We start from the raw sequence: 24,681 nt of genomic DNA on the forward strand, positions 1-24,681 counted from the left end.
CACTCCTGCCGAATACCAGAAATCGGTGTTCAATTTTTCAGCCCATGGCACAGTCTCTTCTCGGCCGGTCTTTTCTCGTCAGTTGCAGTCAATAGTTTCAACTGTTGCTTGGACTCTGGTAGTGAACGAACGTAAAGTATACAACCAAGGCGACTTTTGGAATACCTACTACCAAGGCGACTTTTGGAATACCATCTCTCCTACAATCCTACTTTTTCCAATACGAGATCGTAGATTTTAGATGCTTTGTCTTCAATACGTCATAAACTCCGACTTCCCAATGACCATCTATTTTCCTGCTAATTTCAAGAACTTAAATTCAATTTTGATAAATTGGGTCATAAGGGAGATTCCCCTTCCCGAAAATATAACGAAAAATGGTTTACACCATTATTCACTGTATTTTAAATAAAAATGTCGGGAAAGAGGAAGGTAGCCCTTCCCATAGAAATTTCTGTGTAGATACCACCCTCAACATCCCACGAAAATTTCAAGAAAATTGGAGAATTGTGGTTAGTTTTTTAAAAAGTCGAGTAAGAGAGCAGTCCAACCCCCCGATGTCGAAAAATTGTGGTCTCTGTAAGCATTAAATAAATTGGAAAAGTTTTTTTTAATACTTTAGGGAAAAGTCGGGCGACGAAGAGGTTCACCTCCTTATTACCCCAATTATCGACCGATCTTCTTTAAACTACAGTGTATATTTAAAATTAGTTCCCAGAGTATTATTTTTAAAATATAACTGAATTTGCTGTTAGGTAGTCATCACCACCATCACATTGTCCCTTTTTCAGAACGCGCCTTTTTGGATTTATAGTGACGATAAATTAATATAGTTTAATAATTAATTATACCATATTCTAATATAAATAATCAATTAACAAGAAAATCAGCGATTTGCTAAATTATATAAATATTATTATTTATTTTTTTATTATTTTATTTTTATTCCTTTAACGCCCACTGGAGCATAGGGCGTCTATATTATCTCTATCACAGTAAAAACCTATAGCAACTCTTTGTGTAGAACAAGACCTAGGTTTCAAGTCTTTCCGCAATTGTATTGAACGAAATGTATTAAGCTCTTTTTATATACTAATTTTAAGTTTAGATTTAGATTAATATATAAAATCTAGAAAACTAATCAAGCATTTTAAACAATTTATTTCCTAAATAATACAATCGCCCATGGTTATTACTGACTAACAAACAAAGGCCCCAAATGTGATCATGCCGCTGCAAAACAATTTGTTTTAAAGAAATATCTTTCAGCCAATCCAGATCCTGAGCGTCAATGCTATTCTCATTTCACTACAGCCACAGGTTATCTCTTACAAAAATTAAATACGGCTAGAAAAAGGAATCACGCAAAATTTATAAATTAGCCGTATTATATTACTATCATGAAGTTCTAATAGAGTTTATATTGCTTAGATTACTTTTACAGTAAAAATGCTAATTTGAATTAGATTTTATTAAAAGTATACATCGTTTTGGGGCAAATCAAATCAATGAATTTCAATTGACGTAATAATTGACAAAATGAATAAAAAACCAAAGAATTTATAATGAGCGTAGCAGTATGGCAAAGTGATATACAATTCAAATCCTTATTTGGCTGAAATAAAAACAAAAATTAAAAACTTTCTTTATTTCTCATTAGATGGAACATTGTATTTTATTATTTTACAAATATTTTTAATTTGCTCATCTTATTAACTATTCCCATTTCCTATTTTTTTTAATAAAACCAAAATTGAAAACATTGAAAATATGCCAAAGGTCCGAAATGTGATCACGCCGCTGCAAAACAATTTATTTTAAAAAAATATTTGTCGGCCAATCCGGATCCTGAGCGTCAATGTTATTCTCATTTTACTACAGCTACAGGTTTTTGTTCAAAAGACGACGATATTAAACACCCTTTAATTGCTTTTATTATGTGGTCCATGTATTATTGTAGTATTTCATATCATCACCATCATCGATATATGGGTGTTGTTATTGTATTATGGTTAAATAAATTATTATAAATTATATTGCTAGAACATTTTTATATACATATTTATAAGGCCTTAAAATCTTAGTGCTAGATTTTGTAATTGCTTAAATATTTACTTATTGTCTTGTATCGCTATTATCACAATAGGTCCACAAAGAGATGCCATAGCCGCCCGAGAATTTATATTACGTATGTTTGTGGACTTAAATCCAGATTCAGAGAAAATTATTTATTCTCATTTTACATGTGCTACAGGTAAGTTCTATATTTTTATTAGATTAAATATTGGGGCATTTTTCAGGACTTTATGAAATACTAAAAGTCTTTAACAAAAAAAAAAAAGAATATACATATATGAAATTTTATTTATGACATTTTTTCCTTTTAAAGAGATCTACGCTGAAAAAGCATTGACCTGGTATGAAAGATTATGCAAACTAAATTTTAGGACACACTATTAGGGACAAATTTCTTTGAAATAAGGAAATTTTAATTAAGAAAAGATTATATTCTTTGTTTAAAAAAAAGTTTATTAAATTTAGGACACTTGGAATGTTCGTTCCTGTGTTAAAGTTTTCTTAATGTTTCATTACTTTGGAATTAAGACAACATTTTTATACCCTCCACCATAGGATGGGGGGTATATTAACTTTGTCATTCCGTTTGTAACACATCGAAATATTGCTCTAAGACCCCATAAAGTATATATATTCTGGGTCGTGGTGAAATTCTGAGTCGATCTGAGCATGTCCGTCCGTCTGTTGAAATCACGCTAACTTCCGAACGAAACAAGCTATCGACTTGAAACTTGGCACAAGTAGTTGTTATTGATGTAGGTCGGATGGTATTGCAAATGGGCCATATCGGTCCACTTTTACGTATAGCCCCCATATAAACGGACCCCCAAATTTGGCTTGCGAGGCCTCTAAGAGAAGCAAATTTCATCCGATCCGGCTGAAATTTGGTACATGGTGTTAGTATATGGTCTCTAACAACCATGCAAAAATTGGTCCACATCGGTCCATAATTATATATAGCCCCCATATAAACGGACCCCCAAATTTGGCTTGCGAGGCCTCTAAGAGAAGCAAATTTCATCCGATCCAGCTGAAATTTGGTACATGGTGTTAGTATATGGTCTCTAACAACCATGCAAAAATTGGTCCACATCGGTCCATAATTATATATAGCCCCCATATAAACCGATCCCCCGATTTGGCTTGCGAGGCCTCTAAGAGAAGCAAATTTCATCCGATCCGGCTGAAATTTGGTACGTGGTGTTAGTATATGGTCTCTAACAACCATGCAAAAATTGGCCCACATCGGTCCATAATCATATATAGCCCCCATATAAACCGATCCCCCGATTTGGCTTGCGAGGCCTCTAAGAGAAGCAAATTTCATCCGATCCGGCTGAAATTTGGTACATGGTGTTAGTATATGGTCTCTAACAACCATGCAAAAATTGGTCCACATCGGTCCATAATTATATATAGCCCCCATATAAACCGATCCCCCGATTTGGCGTGCGAGGCCTCTAATAGAAGCAAATTTCATCCGATTCGGCTGAAATTTGGAACATGGTGGTAGTATATAGCCTCAAACTCCCATGCAAAAATTGGTCGAAATCGGTCCATAATTATATATAGCCCCCATATAAACCGATCCCCCGATTTGACCTCCGGAGCCCCTTGGAAGAGCAAAATTCATCCGATTCGGTTGAAATTTGGTACGTGATGGTAGTATATGGTATCCAACAACCATGCAGGAATTGGTTCATGTCAGTCCATAATTATATATAGCACCCATATAAACCGATCCCCAGATTTGACCTCCGGTGCCTTTTGGAGAAGCAAAATTCATCCGATCTGGTTGAAATTTTGTACGTGGTGGTAGTATATGATATTTAACAACCATGCCAAAAGTGGTCCATATCAGTCCACAATTATATATAGCCCCCATATAAACCGATCCCGAGATTTGGTTTTAGAGCCTCTTGGAGGAGCAAATTTCTTCCGAGTCAGTTGAAATTGTGCTAGTATATGGCCGTTAACAACCATGCCTAACTAGGTCCATATCGGTCTATAGTTATATATAGCCCTCAGATAAATCGATCCCCAATCACACAAAAATTGGTCCATATCAATAATTGTATATAGCCCCCATATAAGCGACCCCCATATTTCAATTCTGGCTCCCTACGTACCGTGCAAAAGTCCATATCGATTCGTAATTATTTGTAGACTTACTTACACATATTTTTTTTTGTCTAATGTATGGACTAACTCACAATTTAGAAAACGATTTAAGATACCACAACCCAAGTAATTCGATTGTGGATGACAGTCTTTCGTAGAAGTTTCTACGCAATCCATGGTGGAGGGTACATAAGATTCGGCCTGGCCGAACTTACGGCCGTTTATACTTGTTGTTCTTTGAAGTATCTGTTATTATCTCCATTTTTAAATGGATTTTGTTTGTAAGTTAATAGCTTTATTCATTCCGTTTGTAATACATCGAAATATTGCTCTAAGACCCCATAAATCGAATATATTCTGGGTCGTGGTGAAATTCTGAGTCGATCTAGCCACGTCCGCCCATTCGTCCGTCTGTTGAAATCACGCTAAATTCCGAACGAAACATGCTATCGATTTGAAACTTGGCATATGTAGTTGTTATTTATGTAGGTCGGATGGTATTGCAAATGAGACATATCGGACCACTTTTACGTATAGGCCCCATATTAACCGACACCCAGATTTGGCTTGCGGAGCCACTTAGAGAAGCACATTGCATCCGATCCGGTTGAAATTTGGTATGTGGTGTTATTATATGGTCTCTAACAATCATGCATATCGGTTCATAATTATATATAGCCCCCATATAAACCGATCCCAGACTTGAACTCCGGAGCCTCTTGGAGGAGCAAATTTCATCCGATTCGGTTGAAATTTGGTACGTGGTGTTAGTATATGGTCTCTAACAAACGTGCGAAAATTGGTCCATATCGGTCCATAATTATATATAGCCCCGTATAAACCGATCCCAGATTTGAACTCCGTAGCCTCTTAGAGGAGCAAAATTCATAAGATCCGGTTGAAATTTGGTACGTGGTGTTAGTATATGGTCTCTAACAAACGTACAAAAATTGGTCCATATAGGTCCATAATTATATAGCCCCCATATAGACCGAACTCCAGATTTGACCTCCGGAGCCTCCTGGAGGAGCAAATTTCATCCGATTCGGTTGAAATTTGGTACGTGGTGTTAGTATATGGTCTCTAATAACCATGCAAACATTTATCCATAACGGTCCATAATTATATATAGCCCCCATATAGACCGAAATCCAGATTTGACCTCCGGAGCAAAATTTCATCCGATTCGGTTGAAGTTTGGTACGTGGTGTTAGTATATGGTCTCTAATAACCAAGCAAAAATTTATCCATATCGGTCCATAAAAATATATAGTCCCCATATAGACCGATCCCCAGATTTGACATCCGGAGCCTCCTGGAGGAGCAAATTTTATCCGATCCGGTTGAAATTTGGTAAATTTGGTGTAAGAATATAGTCTCTAAGAACCATGAAAAAATTAGTCCATATCACTCCATAATTACATATATCCCTCATTTAAATCGATCCCCAGATTTGACTTCCGGAGCCTCTTGGAGGAGCAAAATTCATCCGATCGGTCAATAGTTACTTATAGCCCCCAGATAAACCGATCCGCAATCACACAAAAATTGGTCCATATCGGTTCATTAGTGTATATAACCCCCATATAAAACAACTCCCATATTTCAATTCTAGCTCTCTAATTACCGCACAAAAGTTCATATCAGTTGGTAATTATTAGTAGCCTTCCCTAAATATACCGGTCAAAAACTGAATTATATACGTATTTTATATGCTTTTATTTTGTCTAATATATACCAAGTATGGACTAACTTACAATTTAGAAGACGGAGTTAAGAAATCCCGTGTAAAAATTGGGGGATCTAAGTATATATGATTAGATCTCAAAATTGGCCGCTGTAGATCCAAGCATATTTACCTAGATATTATGAGACACAATTAGATATTATTATACATAATTCCACATATGAAGAGATCTAACATCAGATCCAACTATATATAGGGATAGATATAATCATATATAAGGCATTAGATCTAGGCCAATTTTGAGATCTGATCAGATCTAATTTCATAGTAATTAGATATGATTAGATCTTACCATTTTTCGGATCTACTCATATCTCATTGTATCAAATTAGATCTCTCAGTTTTTACTCGGGATTTTAAGATACTTTGCCATCGGTAAGTATTACCACAACCCAAGTAATTCGATTGTGGATGACAGTCTTTAGTAGAAGTTTCTACACAATCCATGGTGAAGGATACATAAGATTCGGCCTGGCCGAATTTAATTTTTTTAATTTTATTGATCCTAGCTCGATAGGTCAATTAAAAATTTCTTTATTTTAAAGATGCGGCATGTTAGGTTCGGAACCCATATCAAAATCCTTAGGGTGATGTCAAAATCATTGGATCCAAGTAACCTCTTTTTGAGGGTAATGACCATTAGGGTAGGGATTGTCATTAGAATTGAAAAGTTGAATTTTCCATTTGCGAAAATCGAAATATATTTATGACCGTGTGGCTGTTTAACCTATGTAAATTTTATGTGATTGAAAATTGTTTATGTGGATTTAGATTTTCCTCTCTAAGCTTTCACTTGAAAATTTCCAACAACAAAAAGCAAGTATAACAGTAAATTTTAAATATTTTCCTAGTATTGTAATTTTTTTCTAATTATTTCTATTCTCATCATTTACATTTGGCTAGTTTTATTTAAATTAAAATGCTTTCACTATTGGCTCATTGTGTTTATTGTTCAAATTTAATTATATTAATTTGACATTAATTCTGAATTTATTTTCTTTTTTTACAATTTCTCTTTTTTTCATTAAAAATATATTTTTTAAATATTTATTTAATTTCAATTCTTTCCTTGATATATGGTGGTGAACAAAAAAAAAAAACAAAAATCTTATTAAACAAATACAGATACTGAAAACATTAAGCTTGTATTTTGCGCTGTAAAAGATACAATTATGCAAAATGCTCTAAAAGAATTTAATTTGGGTTAAATATTGCTATGGATGGATATATGGATACAACAAGCTGGTTTCTACCACATTCCCAACGGTTTTTTTATAGTAAAATTTCTTTGGTAATTTTCTTATTTTTGTGTTTCTTTATTTTGCCACGGAATTGGATCTGCTGTTATAGGACAAAAGATGATTTATTAAATTTTGAATTTTAATAGTTATACAACAAAATATATATACATATATTTAAAAGAAAATTATTTACTTTAAAAATTGTTTTATGCAATATTTTCATAATAATGTATGATGAGCCTCACCCCACTTCCCTCTAAACAAAACTCTTAAATAAATTGCCATTATAATTTGTTGTTTTATTTATGATTTTCTCTAAAAAGGTGTTGTTATTTAAAAAAATAAATAAATTTGTTTTTATGAAACCAGTGTTATCGATTTCTACCGTACATCATATTTGATCTTATTATATACTGAAACTCTGGCGAAGTCGATATTTTCAGCCACAGACAATATTCGACCAAAGACGGAGCCGAAGCAGAAAAGCTGTATTGTCAAGTAATTAGCACCACCATAGAATGTTGATGGGGGTGTAATAAGTTTGCGATTCCGTTAGTAAGACATCGAAATATCCATTTCCGACTATATGAAGTACATGCAGTGCACTCGCGCTAACGCGAACACCGCCTAACGTGAACACGCTTTTTCTGACACTAACTATTCCGTAACGCTGAAAAACATGAAATTTGACGTTAAGGGCAGATTCAAAATGTCAAATACAATTTCAAATAAACCTATGGAATTTTTTAGTAATCTAGTTTGGATTTTTTTTTTTGTGAATTTTAATTATTAATTTAAATTGCTTTATAAATCCATATCCACTGATATTTTTCCAATATCTTTTTTTTTATTAAGTTTTTAATATTACTAATAACAAAAAAAATAAAAGACTATCACGCTAGAACGTGTAAATCTCACGAATATGACGATGTTTTGTTCTGAAATTCGCTGAAGTTCGCTAACGTGAACTCTCTTGGTTTTAATTAGTTCACGTTACCGCGAGTGCACTGTATATTCTTGATCAGGGAGAAATTCTAAGATGATATAACCATGTCCGTCTGTCCGTTAGGTTAGGTTAGGTTGCAGCCCGATATATCAGGCTCACTTAGACTATTCAGTCCATTGTGATACCACATTGGTGAACTTCTCTCCGTCTGTCCGTTGCTGTAGCTCGCTTCATATGCTTAGGATTATCACATCCTTAAGTTCTTGTTAACTTCGATCTGGCTTCATCACACCGGATTCTTAATTAACAGCTGTTTTGTTAATGGATGAGAGGAAATTCCGTTTGTAACACATCGAAATATTGGTCTAAGACCCCATAATATATTCTTGGTCGTACACACAAAAAAAAAAAAATTCTGATTTAATCACGAAATTAATTGATCCAATTAATTTTTAATTGAAATGTCTTCAATCACAGAAATGATAGTATCAATTAAAAAATTAATTGAAGGTCAATTAAAAAGTTAATTGATCCAATTAAAAAATTAATTGATACTATTATTTTTGTGATTCATTTTTGTTTCAATTAAAAAAATTGTTGAATCAATTAAATTTTAATTGAATGTTTTTTAAAACTCAATTAAAATTTTAATTGGAAAAATTTTCGTGAATTTTTTTTGTGTGTAGTGACATTCTGAGTCGATATAGCCATATTCGACCGTCTGTTGAAATCAAGCTAACTTTCGAACGAAACAAGCTATCGTCTCGAGACTTGGCACAAGTAGTTATTATTCATGTAGGTCGGATGGTATTGCAAATGGGCCATATCCGACCACTTTTACATATAGCCCCCATATAAACCGAACCCCAGATTTGGCTTGCGGATCCTCTTAGAGAAGCCAATTTCATCCGATCTGGTTGAAATTTGATACATGGTGTTAATATTTGACCTCTAACACCCATGAAAAAATTGGTTAATATTGGTCCATAATTGCATATTGCCCCCATATAAACCGAGGTCAGGTTAGGTTAGGTTAGGTGGCAGCCCGATGTTTCAGGCCCACTTTGACTATTCAGTCCACTGTGGTACCACATTGGTGAACTTCTCTCTTATCACTGAGTGCTGCCCGATTCCATATTAAGCTCAATGACAAGGGACCTCCTTTTTATAGCCGAGTCCGAACGGCGTTTCACATTACAGTGAAACCACTTAGAGAAGTTTTGAAACCCTCAGAAATGTCACCAGCATTACTGAGGTGGGGTAATCCACCGCTGAAAAACTTTTTGGTGTTCGGTCGAAGCAGGAATCGAACCCACGACCTTGTGTGTGCAAGGCGGGCATGCTAACCATTGCACCACGGTGGCTCCCCAAGCTAAAATTGGTCCATATTGCATATAGCTCCCATATATACCGATCCCCAGATATTGATTGCGGATCCTCTTGGAGAAGACAATTTCATTCTATCCAGTTAAAATTTGGTACGTGGTGTTAATATATGGCCACTAACAACCATGCAAAAATTGGTCTAAATCGGGCAATAATTATATATAGCCCCTATATACACCGATCACAAGATTTGACCTCCGGAGCCTCTTGGAGGAGCAAAATTCATCCGATCTGGTTGAAATTCGGTACGAGGTGTTTATATATGGCCTCTAACATCCATGTAGCAAAAATTGCTCCAAATCGGTCCATAATTATATATAGCCCCCATATAAACTGATCCCCAGTTTAACCTCTGAAGCCTCTTGGAGTAGCAAAATTCATCCGATCAGGTTGAAATTTCGTACATTGTGCTAGTATATTGCCGTTAACTACTATGTTCAACTTGGTTCATATCGATCTTTAGTTATATATAGCCTCCAGATAAACCGATCCCCAATCACACATATTGGTTCATATCGGTTCATAATTGTATATAGCCCCCATATAAAGCGACCCCCATATTTCAATTCTTTTCTAATTACCGCGCAAAAGTTCATATCGGTTCGTAATTATTTATAGACTTCCTTATAACAGGTTGGCTGATAAGTCCCCGGTCTAACAAAGAAAAACACATTTTTTTTGTCAAAATTCGTTTTTATTATTCAACATAGTTCCCTTCAAGAGCGATACAACGATTATAACGACCTTCCAATTTTTTGATACCATTTTGGTAGTACTCCTTCGGTTTTGCCTCAAAATAGGCCTCAGTTTCGGCGATCACATCTTCATTGCAGCCAAATTTTTTCCCTGCGAGCATCCTTTTGAGGTCTGAGAACAAGAAAAAGTCGCTGGGGGCCAGATCTGGAGAATACGGTAGGTGGGGAAGCAATTCGAAGCCCATCGTTCGCAATGACTTGTGGCACGGTGCGTTGTCTTGGTGGAACAACATTTTTTTCTTCTTCATATGGGGCCGTGTTGCCGCGATTTCGACCTTCAAACGCTCCAATTACGCCATATAATAGTCACTGTTGATTGTTTTTCCCTTCTCAAGATAATCGATAAAAATTATTCCATGCGCATCCCAAAAGACAGAGGCCATTACTTTGCCAGCGGACTTTTGAGTCTTTCCACGCTTCGGAGACGGTTCACCGGTCGCTATCCACTCAGCCGACTGTCGATTAGACTCAGGAGTGTAGTGATGGAGCCATATTTCATCCATTGTCACATATCGACGGAAAAACTCGGGTGTATTACGAGTTAACAGCTGTGAGCTCGCGCGGCACCCATTTTGCACAGAGCTTCCGCATATCCAAATATTGATGAATGATATGACCAACACGTTCCTTTGATATCTTTAAGGCCTCTGTTATCTCGATCAACTTCAATTTACGGTCATTCAAAATCATATTGTGAATTTTTTTGATGTTTTCGTCGGTAACCACCTCTTTCGGGCGTCCATTGCGTTCACCGTCCTCCGTGCCCATTTCACCACGCTTGAATTTTGCATACCAATCAATTATTGTTGATTTCCCTGGGGCAGAGTTCGGAAACTCATCAAGCCAAGTTTTTGCTTCCACCGTATTTTTCCCCTTCAGAAAACAGTATTTTATCAAAACACGAAATTCCTTTTTTTCCATTTTTTTTCACAATAACAAAAGTTGCTTCACAAAAGACGCTCTATCTCACAAACTAGTTGACTTACAGACGTTAAATTTTGGCACGAATCATTTGAAGGTTGGTACTATATAAAAATAATATGCATTTAATACTAGCGACGCCATCTATGTGTCAGAGCGGGGACTTATCAGCCAACCTGTTATATACCGGTCACGAATTGAATTATATACCTATTTAATCCGCCTTTGTTTAATATATACCCTACGTGGACTAACTTACAATTTAGAAGATGATGTTAAGAAGTTTTAAGATACCTTGCCATCGGTAAGTATTACCACAACCAAAGTAATTCGATTGTGTATGACAGTCTTTAGTAGAAGTTTCTATGCAATCCATGGTGGAGGGTACATAAGATTCGGTCTGGCTGCACTTACGGCCGCATATACTTATTTAGTCTTGTTTTTATTTATAGATTGGAAGTGCGACCGGTTGTAAATATAAAGAATTCAATAATTCCCGGCCGAGAATCGAACCCGGGCCTTCGTCTTGCAAGACTAACGCACTTGCACTTTGCTATCAAAGGCCCATCACTCTACAGTCTTCAATATTAGCGCTTTTGTCCTGAAATTTGGCACAGATTCGTTTCTATCCGGATGCAGTTCAAAGAAGGCTATAAGGGTCCATGTATTGATATAACCCCCGCATAAAGCTATCTACCGATTTCTATTCTTGAAGTGTTAGTTACCGAAATTTTTATCCGATTTGCATTGGCCCATGTTTTGATATAGCCCCCGATTTGACTTTTTGGGGTTCTAGATACCAAAATTTCTATCCGATTTGCATGAGGTTGGAAATCTAGAAGTAGCTAGGTCAAAAAATAGATGCTCCGAATATGGTGTGTATCGGTCCATGTTTTTGTATAGCCCCCATATAGATCGATCTCCCCATTTGATTTGCCTGAAATTGGAAATCTAAAGTTTAAAGTATATATACCGTTTTGAATTCTAGGACATCTAGACACCGTAATTGTCTTGAAGTTGTAAATCTAGAAGTATGTTGGAACCATAAATATATATATCAAATTTAGTTTATATACGAAATTCCATATAGTCCTCATATAAACCGCTCTTCCGGTTTTAATTCTTTAAGAGGATAGAAGACTCACCATCCAAATTGAACGAAACTAGAAGTAAAATTTCCCGATTGGACATCTTGTGTTCATGCGAGTAATACGGGGAGCCACCGTGGTGCAATGGTTAGCATGCCCGCCTTGCATACACATGGTCGTGGTTTCGATTCCTGCTTCGACCGAACACCAAAAAGTTTTTCAGCGGTGGATTATCCCACCTCAGTAATGCTGGTGACATTTCTGAGTGTTTCAAAGCTTCTCTAAGTGGTTTCACTACAATGTGGAACACCATTCAGACTTGGCTATAAAAAGGAGGTCCCTTGTCATTGAGCTTAACATGGAAACGGGCAGCACTCGGTGATAAGAGAGAAGTACACCACTGTGGTATCACAATGGACTGAATAGTCTAAGTGAGCCTGATACATCGGGCTGCCACCTAACCTAGTCCATACGTGGTATATAGTAGATAAAAACAGATTAAATACGTATATAATTCAGTTCTTGACCGGTAAAAATCATGCACGGCGTGCTCATTTCAAAACGATTCGTTTATGAAAGTGAATCGACACACGTGTGGTGTCAAACTGAGAACGATAAAATGACACCATGCGTTGTCAAAACAAGGACCAGCGTTCATGATCTGAAAACGTTATGGTTACGAATTTATAAACAAAATTAAAAAAAGATTTCCGCTACCGTGACTCGAACTTGTGTTTTCTGCACCATACGCGTACGCTTTAGCACATTGCACCACCGAGGAGTTGTCATAATAGGTTAGGTTGGGTTAGGTGGCAGCCCGATGTATCAGGCTCACTTAGACTATTCAGTCCATTGTGATACCACATTGGTGAACTTCTCTCTTATCTTGTCATAATAACGTCTAGCGATTATTTTAAGGCTTTTCGTGGTCGAAGAAAAACGAATGCTGTTCATGAAATCGTGAACGCCCGTGGACGAAATTGTGAACATTCCGTTTTGATTTTTTGTGCACTTTTCCGTTTCATTTCGCCACCGTTCGTTCACGACTGTGGAACGTAATTTTTTCTATTAGTGTATAGGGAAGTCTACAAATAATTACGAACCGATATGAACTTTTGTGCGGTAAATGGAAATCCAGAATCGATTTATCTGCACCAATGTACCAAATTTTAACCGAATTGGATGAATTTTTCTCCTTCAAGAGGCTCCGGAGGTCACATCTGGGGATCGGTTTATATAGGCGTTATATATAACTATAGACCGATATGGACAAGGTTTGGCATGGTTGTTAGAGACTATGTACTTTGCTCCTCCAAGAGGCTCCGGATGTCAAATCTGGGGTTCGGTTTATATAGGGGCTATATATAATTAAGGACCGATATGGACCAATTTTTGCATGGTTGTTAAAGACCATATACAAGTACCACGTACAAAATTACAACCGGATTGGATGAAATTTGCTCCTCCACGAGGCTCCGCAGGTCAAATCTGGGGATCAGTTTATATAGGGGCTATATATAATTATGTACCGATATTGACAAAGTTTTGCATGGTTGTTAGAAGGCATTGAATAATTTCAATCGTATCGGATGAATTTTACTCTTCCAAGAGGCTCCGGAGGTCAAATCTGGGGTTCGGTTTATATGGGGGCTATATATAATTATGGACCGATATGGACCAATTTTTGCATGGTTATTAGAGACTATGTACTTACACCACGTACCAAATTACAACTGGATTGGATGAATTTTACTCCTCCAAGAGAAGGAGGAGAAGAGCTATATATAATTAAGGACCGATATGGACCAATCTTTGCATGGTTGTTAAAGACCATATACAAGTACCACGTACAAAATTTCAACCGGATCGGATGAATTTTGCTCCTCCAATAGCCTCCGCAAGCCAAATCTGGGGTTCGGTTTATATGGAGGCTATACGAAAAAGTGTCCCGATATGACCCATTTGCAAAACCATCAGACCTACATCAATAACAACTACTTGTGCCAAGTTTCAAGTCGATAGCTTATTTCGTTCGGAAGTTAGCGTGATGTCAACAGACGGACGGACGGACAGGGTTATATAGACTCAGAATATATATACTCTATGAAGTCTTAGAGCAATATTTCCACCATGGGATGGTGGAGGGTATTAAAATAGAAAAAAATCACATGATTGAATATTTCACATTACATAGCTAATCAATATAATTTTTGATAGGTTTAAAAGATAGTTTAAGGCCGCTATTATTCTCGCATTATCGCGCTAAAAATGCCATATTTTCACGATTACTTTTCTTTAATAACTTATTTTAGGAAATAGGAAATTAAAAAGCTTTGTATCATTCACCTTCAAATTATAATAAAATTTGTGAAAACCGTTATAATATGTCATTCTGCTTATATTTATTTTTTTTTATTTTAGAGGCTAAACTCGAACTTTATATCCCTCTTTCTCTTCTCTCTTTCAATTAAATATTACCAAAAATATTGCTGGTTTGTATTTAAGTCCTGAGAGAATGCCCGGTTGCCAATGTAAAAAATACTATATATAAATATATTTCTTTCGATTAAATGTTAATATATATATTTTTTTCTTATTCTCCCTACCATTTTCAGATACGGAAAATATACGATTTGTATTTGCAGCAGTTAAGGATACGATTCTTCAATCAAATCTAAAGGAATACAATTTGGTCTAAACGGGTCTTTAGACAAAACCATAAGAACTAATTTTGTGATTTTATTAATTATGAATGAATTCCTTCTTTTTTCACTAAACAAATACAACAACAAATTAAGTCAAACAAAAAAAATTTAATTGATAACAAACAAAAGATATAATAAAACAAAAACCCCCACAAAGATACTACAACAAGAGAGAAAATATTTAATACCAGATTTCTTTTAAGGAAACCAAAAATAAAACAAACAAAACAAAATTCAAAATAAACCACAAAACATCAAAACTGATAAAAAACAAAATTAAATATTTGAATACATGATGATAAAGGAATAAAACAAAGTGAAAACAAAATTACTAATTTAATAATTAATAAAATAAAGAAAACCGAGATGAAAAGAAAAAAACAAAACAAAACAATTTTATAACGCTAATTATAACAAATGATATACTTTATATATAAAAACAAAAAATAAACAAAGAAAAAAATTATTATTTAAATAAAAACAAAAAAACAAAAACAAAACAACATCATCATTGAGAAGAAAAGTTTAGTCAAGAAGAAAAACTAAAACTGTTGAAAATCTTCTTTTTTGCAAGAAACAACAGCAAAATAAATTTAATTTAGAGAGAAAACACAAAATACCAACGTAATCACATTCATAGCAACCAATGATGTATAAGACGATAAAGAAGATCTGTTTGTGGTACTATACTATGACTAAATTATAATTTATTATAATTATAACATATTTATAATAGAACAAAAATGGAAAACAAAAACTCCCCCATCGTACTCTTACTGAAAAACACTCGTATACACTCACTGAAAACAAAAAAAAAAACAATATCCGATAAACACTCACTCCAACATATACATAGGAAAAAATTATTTTTTTTTTTCGAAATGAAGTTTTAGGTTAACAAAGGCTGCAAGTTGTTAGTTTCTGCAGAAAAAAATTTGAAAAAGTAAAAATTGTTATTACATATGTTTTGTTTTTGCACCCGATATCAGCTATACAATGGTATGATAATTAAATGTGAAATCAAAAATTTTGAATGTACACCCATAGAAATAAGTCTATAAAAATAGTACACAGAAAAAAAACAATAACTTTGATTCCAAACGAAATTTTAGACAAACTAAATTTGTCACAAAAGTGTTTCTATACGGGTAGCTAAACCCTAATTCGGGGTGTTAGTAGCAATAAATGTCTAAATAATTTTTCGCTTTCTCCTAAACATATATTTTTAAAGTAAAAGGAAACTACACTTTCTAGCATTCCTTTGGAACTAAAAGATTGTGGAAATTTTCAGATTTTGATAACAGTTAAAGAAATACACCCATGCTCGGATATCCACTTCAATTCCACTATTCACGTCAAATCCACAAACGTGAAAATTCACCCAAAAATTCACTAAGGCGGAAATCAAAATAAGACTTATTTTAATTTATTATTTTTTTTTTTTTAATAAAAATTACATTTTTTTAATAAAACTCGTGAATTAAATGTAAAATATTTCAAATTTTTTACGCCAGTAATTTTTTTAACCGAAACTACATCCATCTTGGACATAATTCAACTTTCACCAAGACTTTTGCAAGTGAATTGATTTCACGAAACTTCCGGTGTAAGTGGATTGGAGGACACCAAAATCGTGGAATTTATTCACATTCACCTGGAAGTGGATTTGCGAACATGGGCAATAAGATTTTAAACAATTACCAAAAAAAAAATAGGAACTAAATTACATTTTACGTATCTCCATCTTTCAAATGATCTAAAAAGCTACCGATCAACAAACATTTATGGTGCTTAGCCCTAATTTTTGTCATTCTTATATGGGTGAAATTAAAGTTTTTCGACGCCTGAGTAACATGCAGCATACTGGCCTTATTAGGCAAACAATAAGTACCTTTCCATTTGACTGTTTAGACAAACTTGTTTTGTGTCTACTAACATATTTCAATGAGTGTATAAAATCTTTAGATGATAAAAATAATAAAATTATTTAAATATTAGATATATTAGATAATTGGGGGATCTAATCATATATGATTAGATCTCAAAATTGGCCCCTTTAGATATAAGCAGATATACCCAGATACGATGAAATAGTATTAGATATAATTATATGTACACACAAAAAAAAATTCACGAAAATTTTTCCAATTAAAATTTTAATAGAGTTTTAAAAAATATTCAATTAAAAATTTAATAGATTCAACAAATTTTTTAATTGAAACAAAAATCAATCACAAAAATAATAGTATCAATTAATTTTTTAATTGGATCAATTAACTTTTTAATTGACCTTCAATTAATTTTTTAATTGATACTATTATTTCTGTGATTGAAGACATTTCAATTAAAAATTAATTGGATCAATTAATTTCGTGATTGAATCAGAAATTTTTTTTGTGTGTAGTAATTCCATATATGACCAGATCAATAATCATCAGGTCCAACTATGTGTAGGGCTTTATAATTATTATATCTAAGACATTAGATCTAGGCCAATATTGAGATCTGATCAGATCTACTTCCATTGTAATTAGATATGATTAGATCTTATCATCGTATCTACTCATATGTAATCGTATCAAATTAGATCTCTCAATTTTTACTCTGGATTGTTAGTAACATCAAACAAATTGGGCAAAAACAGCAGAGAACCTAATGAAATTGGACCAGAAGTCATTGATTACTTAATCAACTACACTGAAAAAAGCATGCCCGGTTCCAAAGATATTGTCCTTATTCTAATGATTTTGGTATTGATTCCGAGCCAAAGAAGCGGAGAATTGAAGTAAGGAAAAATTTAAGACACAATTCTCTTTTATATTTAAGTTTTGCATACGTAATTTTAGGAAACAATTTTTAATTTGTTCGTTTTTTCAGTATTTTTCTTCATGTGCTATCAGAGTCCTTTAAAGTTAACAACTTAAATTTCCAAATACAAACAATTTCATTAATTTTGAAGGATTTTTCAGAATTATTAATGCCAAGTTGACCTTAGTCAAACAAAATTTTCTTTTATTTTAAAATACGCAATTTTAGGTCGACTCACTTAACTATAAAGACAAAACGACTTCATTGAAAAGTTGATCGACTTTTGAACAAGGAAAACAACTTTATATGAGAGAAATGTATCTTCTATGCTAAGCAAAATTCTGATTCGTTTTTTAAGGACATGAAATCTTTGGTTTCACGACAATATTTTTTTTTCAGTGTAGCAGATAGGCAGTGGTAAATCTAAAATGTTCAGGTATAAGGGAAACCCAATAAATCCAGTAAATTAAATTGCAAGTTCCGAGTGTAACGAACAGTAGGAAAATTTTCTCAAATATTGCACATAGGAAAATCGAAAAAAAATCTTGGAAAGGACCCTATATCGCCCGGCATTAAGGTTTTGCCTTGTATTTATATTATAGTGTCATTAAAAAAATTGATTGAATATGAAACCAAAAATTTGACCAAAATAGAAATGGAGTTATAGCCCATTCACATGAGTCTCAAAATCTACTAAAAGTAGATTTGAAATCCCTGTTTTGTAAGGCAAATGACAGTTGAAATCTACTTAAAGTGGTTTTTGGAAATATAAGACATTGAGGTATAAGACATTAATTGTGTCGCACTACTTCCTACACAAAAAAAATATATTTGTTTGTCTTTAAATTAAATTTTAAATTAATTGATCCGATTAGATTTTAATTGAAATTTCTTCAATCATTGAAATTATAGTATTATATATATATAATTAAGAATTTAATTGATACAATTAATTTTTGTTTTAACTAAAAATTTTGTTGAATCTATTGAATTGATACAATTAATTTTTGTTTTAACTAAAATTTTTGTTGAATCAATTGAATTGATACAATTAATTTTTATATTAACTAAAAATTTTGTTGAATCAATTGAATTGATACAATTAATTTTTGTTTTAACTAAAAATTTTGTTGAATCAATTAAGTATTTAATTTAATTTTTTTTTTTTTTTCAATTCAATTAACATTTTAATTGGAAAAATGAAAATGGATTATATTTTTTTCTGCATATTCTTTCTCCAATCGATACTTTTTATACAGGGATGAAACTTTCAGACCAAAATTCTTTAATGCTCAAAAAACAAGTAAATTCCATTCAACGCAATTCATAATTAAAAACAATAATTTCATAGAAACGAAAGTATTCAAAATTAATATGGAGTAGAATCGGCTCGAAGAAAACTAACCAACACAATGCCGTAATTTGGTTTATGGGAAGTAGATATGTTTAAATAAGTTGAGTGATTTTTTGCTGGATTAGTGAAATAGTGTGGGCGAATCATATGATGTATCCAATACAAAAGAGGTCCTATTTTTTTGCTAGAATAACAAAGTTTTGTTCTTATTGCAAGTCCAAACATATGAATGAAGTCGCCAAGTTGAACCTTCAAATAAAAAAAATAATATAAAACGAAAATGGTTCAGTAATGGATGTGGATACTGTGGATTATCCATGAAATTGCTCCAACAGCATAGGAAGCAACTACACCAGTTGTGGATCATCCTGTATTAACGCAACCACCATAGTCATCATCGCTGTAGCATTCCCATATCTTTGGACCATTCTTTTTGTACACTCTTCCCATATTAATTGAATCAGCAATATACCGAAATACATCTTTTAGTCTCTGAATGTCTTCAAGGATGTGCTTATCCACATTAGAAACCAACGCTATACGCCAAAGCTGGCCTGGTTCCTAGCATCAAATACATAAGTGCACCAACTGATTGCCAACATATCTTTAACACACAGAAAAAAATTTCACAAAAAATTTTCCAATTAAAATTTTAATTGAGTTTTAAAAAATATTCAATTAAAAATTTAATTGAATCAACAAATTTTTTAATTGAAACAAAAATCAATCACAAACATTAATAGTATCAATTAATTTTTTAATTGGATCAATTAATTTTTTAATTGACCTTCAATTAATTTTTTTAATTGTTACTATCATTTCTGTGATTGAAGACATTTCAATTAAAATATTAATTGGATCAATTAATTTCGTGATTGGATCAGAAAAAACTTTTTTGTGTGCATGGATGGGTGTGATTTCCATTGGAGTTTTTAATGGACAGAATTCTGAGAAATTAAATCCCTCCAATATTTTCTTTGCATACACACAAAATAATTTTTTTCTGATTCAATCACGAAATTAATTGATCCAATTAATTTTTAATTGAAATGTCTTCAATCACAGAAATGATAGTATCAATTAAAAAATTAATTGAAGGTCAATTAAAAAGTTAATTGATCCAATTAAAAAATTAATTGATACTATTATTTTTGTGATTGATTTTTGTTTCAATTAAAAAATTTGTTGAATCAATTAAATTTTTAATTGAATATTTTTTAAAACTCAATTAAAATTTTAATTGGAAAAATTTTAGTGAAATTTTTTTGTGTGTATGATTTCTGAAAAATTTAATATGATTTTATTTATTTTCAAATTCCATACCAAGAAAACACGTTGCTTCACTAGAAACAATCTTCAAATCTAATCATAGATCATCAACATAGAAAGCAAGTATTAGCTTGTTACCATTCTTTTCTCTTATGTACAAACAACTCTCAGCTGAACTTTAGAAATTTCCCATTCTTTTATTCCAATACCTGGGGACTTGCTTTAAGACATAAAATCTTCGTTTAAGAAGGCAAACACTGTTTGTGCCATCTTGGTGATGGCCTTCGGGTTGTTGCATATGAATTGTTTCACTCAAATCTCCGTACAAAAAGGCTGTGTTCAGTTGCAGCAATACTTAGAAGTAATTATATGGTAAATATTCTCGCTAAATGTCTCATCATAGTCCATCCCAGAGAATGAAAAGGGAGAGAGTCTATCCCAATACATACTCATATTGTGATATACTTTGATTGCAATCATAGATCAAGAATTGCGACCAAAATCAACTCTCCATACCAAAGGGCTGTATTCAGTTGCAGCAATACTTAGAAGTGATCATATGGTAGATATTCTCGCTAAATGTCTCACCATAGTCCATCCCAGAGAATGAAAAAGGGTGCTCATCAGAAAGTCTATCCCAATACATACTCATATTGGGATATACTTTGATTGCTATCATAGATCAAGAATTTCAATCAAAATCATGCAAATAATAAAAAAAGACTATTTTGTGTGGATTTGCTTTTTATGAACGACACAAAAGCAATTTACTGTATGGAACAGACTCTTTCGGAAATAAAATCAACATGAAATGTCAAAAAAAATATTTCGAGCTAACATATTTTTTCGTGGAGAGAAACGAATGTTCTATGTAATCTATAGTCTATGCTTTACATGAATGTCTTTATTAGAATGCCCATCAGTACACACCCTTTTCTCCTTTTAATCTCCATTTTAAAGTCTCAAAAATGGACACCTCCAAATGTGGACAAAATTTAGGCGAACGTAGGTGTCAACTTCTATAAACAAAATAGGTAAACCCTCTAAAGCCCAAACCTGCCTTTAGGCAGTCTTTGTTCAAACGCGAATCTTTCAATAAAACACACCTAAAAGCAACAAAGTTTCTAGGTCATTTGAAGCTTGGAGTAGGCAAAAAAAACTTGTTATATTTTTGTTAAATATCGTTTGTATAATTGTTAAAATCTCAAAAATGTTACGAATTTTCATACGTCAATCAATTCATTGGCAGACTTTTTTCCATGGGTGTATTAAAATATATTCGTAAATCGCTTTGTACAAATACTTTAATAACACAAAACAGCCTTTGTTTGCCTAAAACGACTATTTCGGACATTCGGAAAATTTTTTACGTATACCCTCCCTTACATAGCCCAAAAATAATTTTTATTTAAAAATTTATAATTATGTTTGTTTTTTTTTTTTAAAGAAAATTAATAAATACATACAACAAACCAAGGTCGTAAATTTTAACCCCTCCTAACTCTACAAAAAAGAAAAAGGAAAAATTATTCATAATTAATAATTCTTCAATACATTTAATGTAAAATTACCAAGAAAAGAAAAGAAAAATTGATGAACACAGATACTATTACATCTACTATAACTACTACAACAGCTACGACTACTACTATACTATACAAACAAAAAGAAATACACACGCACACAACCGAAACTAAACTACAAAAAGATAGATGTAACAATAATATAAAAATAAAAACCACAAAGTTTTGAAAATACACTACAATACTACATAATGCATTATACATAAAATAATTTAAAGAAAAGTCATTATAAATATAATGATGATGATAAAATCAATATTATGAAATTCTCCAAATCTATATCTATTCTCTTCTCCTGTTTAATGCATTAGTTTTTAAACAAACAAAATAAAATAAAACTTATTCAAAATGTATGAATCAAAACAAAAACAAAAAAAGAGAAACACCTTACAAAGAATACATCATTTTGAACAGCTGCCTTGTTTATTAGAATACGTTTTCATTTTTATTTGCTTAGCGGCATCATATAAATACTACTACTAATAATAATAAATATATATAAATTTACATATATATACCCAGTAGCAATTTGAAGAATTTTGTTAAGTACATCATAATACCAAGCAAGCAAGCAAACAACCAACAAATCAATCAACCACCATACATCATTTGCTGTATAGTATTCAAACACAGTAAAACAAACAAACAACAACAACAACAACAAAACAATCTTTAAATGGAATAACTATGTATGTATTGGATTTCGAAAATTGTTCGTAAATGTAACCAAAAATTAATTTATTTGTAAAATAAATCGTCCTTTTTAAAAAAAAAAAACAAAAATTGTATAATAAAACATGCGTAAAATCGCCTAAAAATGTCTTGTACAAACAAAAAACAACCAACTAATAGTGTTATCATATTTTCCAGATTTGAAACGAAATTCGAATGTGAGTATTCGCTATAGAAAGGCAATATGAAAATGGGTCCCAGGGAAATTAGTCCCAAAATCCACAAATAATGAATAGAAGCCCCAACAAAAGCATTAAAATCGACGCTAAATAAAATTAGGCATCATTTTCACTTTTGGTGTAAATAAAATGAACCTTAACTGATGAAAATGAATCCTAGCTGGGGGCTAATCACGGCATTCGATATCGAGAACTTTTGATCGAAATCTAAATTTTTCGGATCACGGGAGTCGATATCGAGTTTTTTTGATCGACAATTTTTTCGATTGGTAAATTGCAATCGTAAAACATTTTTCACTTGTTTTTTACATTGTTTTCGCCATATAGGAATAGTAAAATATATTAGTTTTAGTTCGATTTGTTGATAATTTGTAGTAAATTTACATATAATGAACATATGAATGTTTAGGACTAATGCAACTCCAATAAGTTAAACAAAAATTGGTCATAGTCGAGTTCGGGAGCGAGCATCCTAGCTTGGCAAAGAACCATATATAAAGTGCACATGCTAGATCGATATTCAAGAGATTGTGATTAACCAATTACCGTACCATTCCGTGAAAACATAACGCTTCTGGACCACCTTGTAAGAATAGTGAATGATGAAGGCTTCCACTGGCAAAAAGTTTTAAGACGGCAGACAATTGTAAAGCGATAAAATTGACGTTGACGTGCCACCAAAAATTATTTTTCATTGAACGCCTCCTTCGTCAGCCGAAATCGTCCATTGAGCTTCCAAAGGTGACTTTCTAACAGTGCACACTATTTCAAACCCATGTACTTATTACACCAATAACAATGCGCACATTTATTCCTAATTTGTCGCCGAATTATTTTATATTTATCTCATCCTCCAATTAGGAAGGAATTCGGAGGAATGTAAAAAGAGATATGGGTCCATAAGATATAATGCAATACAATTTACTTTGAAATCTTCATTCTATTTTGTGCCGCTAACTTAATTTTGTCATTTCATTTTGTTCTGCTTCGTTGTTTGCTGTCGGCAATGCTAGAGAAATTACATTAAATTTCGATCGAATGCCGTGATCCAAACTTCTAATCGTATCGACAATTTTTTCGATACGATTATGAATTCGATATCGAATGCCGTGATTAGCCCCCTGATTGAAAAAAAAAAAAATATGAAAATTTAAGAAAAAAAAGGCCTGCCACGCTATAGGTTAATCTATTGCCATACAACGCCATTCGGAACAACAAAAGTGTGTATAGTTGGCACCATTGTCAAATCCCAGAATGCGAAAATAGGTCCCACTTGAAAACGTAGCACAGTCACGGTGCCACTCGTGCTAAAACTAATCTTCCAAACTTGAAAATTTGACCAAAATTTTCTATAAAATTTAAAAAATCTTATCTCTCTGAACAATTTTTTCTGGTTAGTATGAAAAAATATGATTTTTCCTCTTATCAGCTACAATTTTTTGGGCATGAAATAACACGAATTAAATTTTTTAAAGATATCGAATTTATAGAAAACTTTTTTAAAATTTTATTTCAATAGAAAAGGTTTGTCAAAATTTTATTTCTATAGAAAATGTTTGTCAAAATTTTATTTCTATAGAAACTTTTTGCCAAAATTTTATTTCAATAGAAAATTTTGTCAACATTTCTTTTTCTATAGAAAATTTTGTCAAAATTTTATTTCTAGAAAAAATTTTGCCAAAATTATATTTGTATAGAAAATTTTGTCAAAATTTTATTTTAATGGAAAATTTTGTCAAAATTTTTTTTTTTTAATAGAAAGTTTTGTCA

At 32.8% G+C, this 24,681-nt stretch overlaps 1 protein-coding gene across 6 annotated transcripts in view; it reads left to right on the top strand.

Annotated features, from left to right (window-relative positions):
- Positions 1-22,841, top strand: part of Galphaq (G protein alpha q subunit) — a 68,317-nt gene extending 45,476 nt beyond the window's left edge. For 3 of the 6 annotated variants that reach the window (XM_075312213.1, XM_075312214.1, XM_075312212.1), the window contains exons 8-9: positions 1,213-1,320; positions 7,070-7,487. In XM_075312213.1, the coding sequence (XP_075168328.1) occupies positions 1,213-1,320; positions 7,070-7,152 (191 nt within the window). In that variant the 3' untranslated portion in view covers positions 7,153-7,487. Of the gene's footprint in view, positions 1-1,212; positions 1,321-2,146; positions 2,255-7,069; positions 7,488-14,896 lie in introns of those variants that run through there. The other 3 variants (XM_075312216.1, XM_075312215.1, XM_075312217.1) reach the window with 1 other exon arrangement.
- Positions 22,842-24,681: the final 1,840 nt, after the last annotated feature.

This window comes from Haematobia irritans, chromosome 5, assembly GCF_050003625.1.
Source record: "Haematobia irritans isolate KBUSLIRL chromosome 5, ASM5000362v1, whole genome shotgun sequence".
NCBI classification, from domain to species: domain Eukaryota; kingdom Metazoa; phylum Arthropoda; class Insecta; order Diptera; family Muscidae; genus Haematobia; species Haematobia irritans.